Genomic DNA, 10,000 nt, shown 5'->3' on the forward strand with positions numbered 1-10,000 from the left:
ACTACAACCTTCCTACAGCCTTACTACAACCTCACTACAACCTTCCTACAACCTTCCTACAACCTTCCTACAACCTTACTACAACCTTCCTACAACCTTACTACAACCTCACTACAACCTCACTACAACCTTACTACAACCTCACTACAACCTTACTACAATGTTACTACAATGTTACTACAATGTTACTACAATGTTACTACAATGTTACTACAATATCACTGAAGTATTACTTCAATGTTACTACAATATTACGTCAACGTTACAAAATCCTAGTATGTATAAAAACGACCTGGCTGATGAAACAGGTTGTGATTCTGATTCCCTACAGCGTTAGACTACCCAGGTTAAGAGTTCAATACCCCTACAGCGTTAGACTACCCAGGTTAAGAGTTCAATACCCCTACAGCGTTAGACTACCCAGGTTAAGAGTTCAATACCCCTACAGCGTTAGACTACCCAGGTTAAGAGTTCAATACCCCTACAGCGTCAGACTACCCAGGTTAAGAGTCTCAGAAAGCCCAGGTTTAAGGTGAAAGGTGAAGGGTCAGGTGGAGGTTACTGACTCGCTGGATCTTGTCCAGGTAGATCTTGGTGTAGAACAGCTGGTCGTCATCGTTGTCTTTAAGCTTCCACTGCTGGACGATCCCAATCAGCTCCGGAGCGTAGCCGATGAACCCTGCACACACACACACACACACACACACACACACACACACACACACACACACACACACACACACACAAGGTTAACACACATGCATTGAATAGACAGTAGCACACACAGCTGAGCCTTTCTGAAGCCCCCCCTGTCAGCCCCCCGGCGTCACCTCCAGAGTTGAGGTAGCGCTTCCCCGTGTGGACCGGAGGGTACTCACCTCCAGAGTTGAGGTAGCTTCCCCGTGTGGACCGGAGGGTTCTCACCTCCAGAGTTGAGGTAGCGCTTCCCCGTGTGGACCGGGGGGTACTCACCTCCAGAGTTGAGGTAGCGCTTCCCCGTGTGGACCGGAGGGTACTCACCTCCAGAGTTGAGGTAGCTTCCCCGTGTGGACCGGAGGGTACTCACCTCCAGAGTTGAGGTAGCGCTTCCCCGTGTGGACCGGAGGGTACTCACCTCCAGAGTTGAGGTAGCGCTTCCCCGTGTGGACCGGGGGGTACTTGGGCGCCAGGCGCTGGTCGGGCCAGCAGAAGCCCTCGGCGGAGAAGACAACGCGGTGGTTCAGCTTAGAGAACTTCCACAGAAGCTCCTCTGGACCACTGGCCAACAGCACGTCATAACTGAGGAGAGGGAGAGGGAGGAGAGAGAGAGAGGAGAGAGAGGAGGAGAGGAGGAGAGAGAGGGAGAGGGAGAGAGAGGAGAGGAGGAGAGAGAGGGAGAGGGAGAGGGAGGAGAGGAGGAGAGAGAGGGAGAGGGAGAGGGAGGAGAGGAGGAGAGAGAGAGGAGGAGAGGAAGAGTGAAGAGGAGGAGAGAGAGGAGGAAGAGTGAAGAGGAGGAGAGAGAGGAGGAGAGGAGAAGAGAGAGGAGGAGAGGGAGAGGGAGAAGAGGAGGAGAGAGAGGAAGAGAGGAGGAGAGAGAGGAGGAGAGGAAGAGAGAGGAGAGGAGGAGAGAGAGAGGGGGAGAGAGAGGAGGAGAGGAGGAGAGAGAGGAGGAGAGAGAGAGGAGAGAGAGGAGGAGAGAGAGAGGAGAGGAAGAGTGAAGAGGAGGAGAGAGAGGAAGAGAAGGAGAGGTTAGAGCTCCCAGAGTGCACTGCTCTGAACGGTACGCTCTGGATCTCCCAACCCCCAGAGAGCGCTCCGGGTCCTCCGGCTCTGAGCGCATTCACCAACGCACCCGAAATTAAAATAGTCATTCAAATAGTCATCGTTACATCACACATGCGTGCGTGTCTTTGTGTGTGTGAGGGAGGGGCAGGATGTGTGTGTGTGTGTGTGTGCGTGTCAGGTTCCCCAGGAGAGGAAGGGAAAATGGAGAAGAAAGAGACCAAACCAGAGAAGAGAAACGGGGTCAACAGGAAACCAGGGAGGATAATGACACGATGCACCTGATACCACATCTATTATCCCCTCACACTGGGGTGTCACGGTGAGGACTTATTCCCACCAACTAATAAGCTGATATGGGAGGTGTTAACAGTGACTCTGAACAGTGACATCTATTATCCCCTCACACTGGGGCGTCACACTGGGGCGTCACACTAGGGCGTCACGGTGTGGACTGATTCCCACCAACTAATAAACCCAGTTTTTATTTATACTGTAAATCCCTGTGTGCTGCATGTGCCTGTATGAACGTATGTTAGACTACATATATATGAATATGAACGTATGTTAGACTACATATATATGAATATGAACGTATGTTAGACTACATATATATGAATATGAACGTATGTTAGACTACATATATATGAATATGAACGTATGTTAGACTACATATATATGAATATGAACGTATGTTAGACTACATGTATATATATGTTTATATGTGCTGTATAAATAAAACTGACTTTGACCTTAGAACCCCCCCCCCCCACTCTCTACTCACACACACACACACATGACAAACACACATGATAAACACACACATCCTGCCTCTCCCTCACACACACACACACACACACACACACACACACACGACAAACACACATGACAAACACACCCATACTGCTCTTCCCTCACACACACACACACGACAAACACACACGACAAACACACACATCCTGCCCCTCCCTCACACACAAACACACCCACACGACAAACACACACAAATACACACACACCCAGTCCCTCCATCCCTCACACACACACACACACACACACACACACACACACACACCTGTCCACGAAGAGGATGATGAGGTCCTTGTCGTCGGAGTGTTTGAGCAGCTCCTTCTGCAGCCAGCGGACCTTCTGACCTCCTCCCACCGTCCGCGCCACATCCCCCCCCTTCCACTCCTCCCCCAGACCCAGCACCTAAACACACACACACACCATTACTGACCTCCTCCCACCGTGCGCGCCACATCCCCCCCCTTCCACTCCTCCCCCAGGCCCAGCACCTAAACACACACACACACACACACACACACACACACAACATTATACTCTACCACCATTATACATCCCCCCCTTCCACTCCTCCCCCAGACCCAGCACCTAAACACACACACACACACACACACAACATTATACTCTACCACCATTATACATCCCCCCCCCTTCCACTCCTCCCCCAGACCCAGCACCTAAACACACACACACACCATTATACTCCACCACCTGCAACAATGACATGACAACCGTGTGTGTGTGTGTGTGTGAGAGAGAGAGTGTGTGTGTGAGTGTGTGAGAGAGAGAGAGAGTGTATGTGTGTATGTTTGTGAGTGTGAGAGAGAGTGTATGTGTGAGTGTGTATGTTTGTGTGTGTGTGTGAGTGTGTGTGTGTGTGTGAGAGAGAGAGAGAGAGTGTGTATGTTTGTGTGAGTGAGTGAATGTATGTGTGAGTGAGTGAATGTGTGTGTGTGAGTGAGTGTGTGTGAGAGTGAGTGAATGTGAGAGTGAGTGAATGTGTGAGTGTGTGTGTGTGAGTGAGTGAATGTGTGTGTGAGAGTGAGTGAATGTGAGAGTGAGTGAATGTGTGAGTGAATGTGTGAGTGAGTGTGTGTGTGTGTGTGTGTGAGTGAGTGAGTGAGTGTGTGTGTGTGTGTGTGTGTGTGTGTGTGTGTGAGAGAGTGTGTGTGAGTGTGTGTGTGTGTGTGTGTGAGGCACCTTCACAGTGTAGTTGAACTGTCTGGTCGTCCTCATGAAGCGCTTGAAGCCGTCCGTCTCCTCGGTGGCCGCAGTGATGACCAGAAGCTTCTCTGAGGGAGAGAGACCACGAGAGAGAGACCACGAGAGAGAGACCACGAGAATGTGTGAGTGTGTGAGAGGGAGAGAGACCACGAGAGAGGGAGAGAGGGAGAGAGACCATGAGAGAATGTGTGAGTGAGAGAGAGAGAGAGTTTGTGTGTGCGTACTCCAGGTGCTCTAATGATGACCCCCTGACCCTGTTTGACCCCTGTGGGGTTGTAGCGTTGCTATGGGAACAGCTGTCTTGGGAAGGAGAGAGAGGGAGGGAGAGAGGGGGGGAGGGAGAGAGAGGAAGAGGGGGAGAGAGAGAGGTTCATGGAAAGAACTGGTAGGTTGAGAGAGGGTGAGAAAAAGAGAGGAGAGAGACAGATTACTGTGAGAAATATCTCCTTTTCCTGTTCCTCTTCAGACCAGGGGAGAGAGGGGGGGTGGAGAGAGGGGGGTGGAGAGAGGGGGAGGGAGGAGAGAGGGGGAGAGAGGGAGAGAGGAGAGAGAAGCAGGGAAGGGTGGGAGAGAACGAAGTATGTACTTGATGCATTTGATACATGCATTCATCCCCCAGCAGCACTCAACAAGTCTATTCTAGTATTCCAGTCTACCAGCCTGCTGCTTCCCTACCACCCGGGACACAGAGGCAGGAATCTGGGAGGAAAATTCCTCCGAAACCTCCTGGAAAGGGAGGGGGAGGGTGGGGGTTACAAAACATCCCTTGTACTGCAATGAGAGACCATTCCACATCCCTACTCAAAGAGAGACCTGCAATATGTGTTTAACGTAGATGTGTGTGTGTGTGGCTAGACAGGAATAGAACCGGTGATTGTACCCAGACCAGATCCGGTCTTCCCCCGTGTGTGTGGAGGTTCTCCTGACCACAGAAGGTTCTGGAACATCTCAGTCTAGCTGCTGAGTCACTGCAGAGCGAGGAACCATCGACTATGACCTGGGATCTGCTCTTATCCTCAAAGTTCTCCATCTAAGATCATTAATATTTCATTTAACTCACAGACCTGAAACATACAGCAAAGAGCACTTTGAATATTCACTAATATTCCATCTAAATACCAAATTAGAGATCTGTCATCCTAAAGCAATCCTAAAACTAACCAAAGACAACATTAGTTACAGTTAGTATATAATAAGAGTTTCATTCGTCTTATAGTCCAGCTATACTGCCCAGCATCCAGACTAGCTGACCTCTACACACTCAGATGTCAGCCAGCTTCTCCAGACAGTCAGATGTTCCCCGAGGAGGGTCGGTCTCTCATGCCCGGAGAGGAGCACTGTTTTCGGCCAGAGGTCAGAGTCAGAGACCCCCCAGGCTGGTTCTGTTAGCTTGGTTAGCTACACTAGCTAGCTGGCTGCTTCTGCACGGTCTCTGGCTTCGTTCTGGGTCTGCCTGCTACATACTACTAAGTATACACTACATACTTGTTAACTTAAATAATTCGTTGGCCGAATGAATTCTTCCCTGAACCATCTAACGGTCGTGCTAGCTCGCTAGCCCCGGTGGTCGCACCGGAGGACCGGGAGACTTACCGGGAGAGAGGCCCCGGTGGTCGCACCGGAGGACCGGGAGACTTACCGGGAGAGAGGCCCCGGTGGTCGCACCGGAGGACCGGGAGACTTACCGGGAGAGAGGCTCCGCTGCTCCGCGGACACGGGCGCCCGGACGAACCCCAGCATGAGCACGCAGATCACGGGTAAACACCGGGACTCCATCCCGGTACCGGAGGATAACCGTTGTTATTGTAACGTTACTCTCCCGTTACTAGTCTCTTCTCGCTCCGCGTGTCCTCACTTCCACCGTGACTCGAGTCTCACCTCAAACTCTCGCGATGTCTTGAACTGCGATGGGATTTTTGTCAACAAAACCAAAGGACAGCCCCTTTCGAGCCCCTTTCGAGTGACTTTGACCAATGAGAGTAGAGGAACGGGTGATTGATCGGCCGGCAGCCAACCAGGGAGCTGAACGGCAAGCGGCTCGACCAATCAGCGTAGGACAGATGGGAGTCAGAAGTGGTGATTTTTTTCCCCAGCCCACAGAAAGTTCGTGAAGTGGCCGAAAGTAGTGGATCTTCCTGCCTGCCTGCCACGTCTGAAACATTCCTCCTCCGGAGTACTGAACCCCACCCCCCAACAAGTCATATAACCCCTCTCACACACGGAAACGGCTGAATAAAGTCATATAACCGCCTCTCTCTCACACGGAAACGGCTGTATAAGTCATATAACCGTGTCTCTCACACGGAGACTAGTTGTCGTGTATACTAGGCAGTTTCCCACTTTTCCCCTCCAAATATATAACGGATACACATTGATCTACTGGTTGAGAGACTAATAAAGTTTGTCTAAATCATTTCAAATGCAGGTGGTTGGATTTCTATTCAGATACAGAGAGACATGCAGGGAGGGGTTGAGCAGACTGGAAGAACTACTGGTACTGAGGTAGTACGGTAGAAACCAGTAGAATTACATGGTGATGAGACTGTGTGTGCGTGTGTGTGTGTGTGTGTGTGAGTGTAACACTTCTCTCTCTCTTAGCTCAGGGGGGAGTGTGAGATTGTGAGACTTCCTAGCACGTTTACTTAAGGAGCCACACACACACACGCACACACACACACACACACACACACACACATCAAACACACACAATGTCTAATTGTCTAATACTCCTCTGTAACAGAATCAGTATTCGTTTATTGCCCTGCAGGAACACACAGCTGGGAGAGACCGTTCTCCAGGGTAGGAACACAGCTGGGAGAGACCGTTCTCCAGGGTAGGAACACACAGCTGGGAGAGACCGTTCTCCAGGGCAGGAACACACAGCTGGGAGAGACCGTTCTCCAGGGAACACACAGCTGGGAGAGACCGTTCTCCAGGGTAGGAACACACAGCTGGGAGAGACCGTTCTCCAGGGTAGGAACACACAGCTGGGAGAGACCGTTCTCCAGGGCAGGAACACACAGCTGGGAGAGACCGTTCTCCAGGGTAGGAACACACAGCTGGGAGAGACCGTTCTCCAGGGCAGGAACACACAGCTGGGAGAGACCGTTCTCCAGGGCAGGAACACACAGGGAGAGACCGTTCTCCAGGGCAGGAACACACAGCTGGGAGAGACCGTTCTCCAGGGCAGGAACACACAGCTGGGAGAGACCGTTCTCCAGGGCAGGAACACACAGCTGGGAGAGACCGTTCTCCAGGGTAGGAACACACAGCTGGGAGAGACCGTTCTCCAGGGTAGGAACACACAGCTGGGAGAGACCGTTCTCCAGGGCAGGAACACACAGCTGGGAGAGACCGTTCTCCAGGGTAGGAACACACAGCTGGGAGAGACCGTTCTCCAGGGTAGGAACAGCTGGGAGAGACCGTTCTCCAGGGTAGGAACACAGCTGGGAGAGACCGTTCTCCAGGGTAGGAACACACAGCTGGGAGAGACCGTTCTCCAGGGTAGGAACACACAGCTAGGAGAGACCGTTCTCCAGGGTAGGAACACACAGCTGGGAGAGACCGTTCTCCAGGGTAGGAACACACAGCTGGGAGAGACCGTTCTCCAGGGCAGGAACACACAGCTGGGAGAGACCGTTCTCCAGGGTAGGAACACACAGCTAGGAGAGACCGTTCTCCAGGGTAGGAACACACAGCTGGGAGAGACCGTTCTCCAGGAACACACAGCTGAGAGAGACCGTTCTCCAGGGAACACACAGCTGGGAGAGACCGTTCTCCAGGAACACACAGCTAGGAGAGACCGTTCTCCAGGGCAGGAACACACAGCTGGGAGAGACCGTTCTCCAGGGTAGGAACACACAGCTAGGAGAGACCGTTCTCCAGGGCAGGAACACACAGCTGAGAGAGACCGTTCTCCAGGGTAGGAACACACAGCTAGGAGAGACCGTTCTCCAGGGTAGAACACAGCTGGGAGAGACCATTCTCCAGGGTAGGAACACAGCTGGGAGAGACCGTTCTCCAGGGTAGGAACACACAGCTGGGAGAGACCGTTCTCCAGGGTAGGAACACACAGCTGGGAGAGACCGTTCTCCAGGGTAGGAACACAGCTGGGAGAGACCGTTCTCCAGGGTAGGAACACACAGCTGGGAGAGACCGTTCTCCAGGGCAGGAACACACAGCTGGGAGAGACCGTTCTCCAGGGTAGGAACACACAGCTGGGAGAGACCGTTCTCCAGGGCAGGAACACACAGCGGGGAGAGACCGTTCTCCAGGGTAGGAACACAGCTGGGAGAGACCGTTCTCCAGGGTAGGAACACACAGCTGGGAGAGACCGTTCTCCAGGGAACACACAGTTGGGAGAGACCGTTCTCCATAGGAACACACAGCTGGGAGAGACCGTTCTCCAGGGCAGGAACACACAGGGAGAGACCGTTCTCCAGGGCAGGAACACACAGCTGGGAGAGACCGTTCTCCAGGGTAGGAACACACAGCTGGGAGAGACCGTTCTCCAGGAACACACAGCTGGGAGAGACCTACTCCAGTGTGGGCGGGAGGATGGTGTTGAAAGCAGAGCTGAAATCCCCAAACAGGATCCTAAGCTAATACATCCATGGTTAAAAGACATCCATAGGTACAGCTAGCCATTGTAGTATGTTTTTATACTGTATTATACTGTATTACATCAATCATACTGTATTACTCTCATGTAGTAACCATTTTATTAAGAATAATGAATAAACTGCACTTTAAGTGGAACTGTGTTAACTTAAGGAGTTTAACAGGTCAGTTACAACAGATGGCCTGAGTCAGCATTCCTTTGTCCCTGAGTCAATAAGACAGCACCTCTGAAGTCAGTTAGCCTACAGTTGTAACGTGATCCTAGGAGGACACAGGAAGACCCAAAATAGCCCCATGTCCGAGGGGGACACAGGAAGACCCAAATAGCCCCATGTCCGAGGGGGACACAGGAAGACCCAAATAGCCCCATGTCCGAGGGGGGCAGAACATCAGTTGACCGTTTGTGACCATGTGTGTATTCCTTGTATGCAAATTTGTTTGTCATGTGATTCCTGGCCTGAAGCCAGGATATAAGCTCGCCACCTCGTATAAGAAAGTTAGTATTTCCCTAGAGATTCGGCCCTGTGTTGGCATGCTTAATAAAGTGATGATTCAACGTTTTTAGCCTCCTTGAAGTTCTGTTCCACATGAAGATGATGCATTTGAAACACACTGCACCATCCACATGTGTTTAGGATCACTTCACAGTGAAGAAAAATACTATTACTATTTCCACCAGATTTACCAATAACTAAATAATTAAGCAGACAGTTTTCACTTCTATTTCGTCCATCGTCCCAAGACTCCCAACATTGCACCCAAACGGTCTCGGTGTGGGCGGAGTGTGATTGACACTGTCCATGGTACTGAACCAGCGAACAGGACTCCCTCACACAGGGGTCAGGGGTCACGACCACTGGACCACGAACTAGGCAGAGGACTCACCTGCACGACCCTGATACCAGGTCAGAGTTCAAACAAGGTCTTTACATAAAGAAGAGGTTTCATTCAGTCCAGTATTCCAAGCATACAGTTGCAGGGAGAAGGCAAGAGACGAGGTGGGGGACAGGACAGGAGTCGGTAATCAGATAATCACGCATAGAGCAAACACTAGGAATTGGTACAGAGAGAGAGAAAGAGAGAGAGAGAGAGAGAGAGAAAGAGAGAGAAAGAGAGAGAGAGAGAGAGAGAGAGAGGAACACAGCTTCTGAAACGAGAGGACAGGTGAGGATCTCCAAATAAAATAAGACTGACAATAAAAGACACGTAAAAGAAAACAAATCGTGGTTGTGCTATGAGCAAACACACCCGGATGACATAGATGCCCCTCAGTCATCTAGAGAAGGGCCGCAATGTGATGTTCAATGTGAGAATGGACACGTCAGTAATAGGTTGTTGGCTTCTCTCAATGATCCTGGCCAGCAGGGGTCGCTAGTGCACCTCGAGGAAACGGATAAACGGCAATTATGCTACAGATAAACTCTAATAGGGCTTAGGAAAATTTTTAATAAAATAAAATAATACCAATAGGCCTATAAAATAATTATGTATTCATTCTTTTGATAATTTAGTATTAGTATATCTAGACACGTTTCTAAACATTAGCCTACATATTTCTACATGTAATAACAGTCAGAAACACCCCGGG

At 50.9% G+C, this 10,000-nt stretch overlaps 2 protein-coding genes across 2 annotated transcripts in view; one reads left to right on the forward strand and one right to left on the reverse strand.

Moving 5' to 3' along the window:
• Window positions 1-6,180, reverse strand: part of plod3 (procollagen-lysine, 2-oxoglutarate 5-dioxygenase 3) — a gene marked incomplete at its 3' end in the record, with an annotated part of 16,725 nt that extends 10,545 nt beyond the window's left edge. The window contains exons 1-6 of the mRNA XM_084462661.1: window positions 6,096-6,180; window positions 5,478-6,063; window positions 3,769-3,860; window positions 2,837-2,973; window positions 1,115-1,278; window positions 567-679 (exon numbers count right to left, since the gene is read on the reverse strand). Of these exons, the coding sequence (XP_084318787.1) occupies window positions 567-679; window positions 1,115-1,278; window positions 2,837-2,973; window positions 3,769-3,860; window positions 5,478-5,568 (597 nt within the window). The 5' untranslated portion in view covers window positions 5,569-6,063; window positions 6,096-6,180. The remainder of the gene's footprint in view (window positions 1-566; window positions 680-1,114; window positions 1,279-2,836; window positions 2,974-3,768; window positions 3,861-5,477; window positions 6,064-6,095) is intronic.
• A 3,493-nt stretch (window positions 6,181-9,673) lies between these two features.
• Window positions 9,674-10,000, forward strand: part of rigi (RNA sensor RIG-I) — a gene marked incomplete at both ends in the record, with an annotated part of 16,635 nt that continues 16,308 nt past the window's right edge. Inside the window, one exon of the mRNA XM_084462664.1 lies at window positions 9,674-9,718. Coding sequence (XP_084318790.1) covers window positions 9,674-9,718 — 45 coding nt within the window. The remainder of the gene's footprint in view (window positions 9,719-10,000) is intronic.

The sequence above is a fragment of the Borostomias antarcticus genome (genome assembly GCF_949987555.1).
Source record: "Borostomias antarcticus genome assembly, contig: scaffold_277, whole genome shotgun sequence".
Lineage (NCBI taxonomy): Eukaryota > Metazoa > Chordata > Actinopteri > Stomiiformes > Stomiidae > Borostomias > Borostomias antarcticus.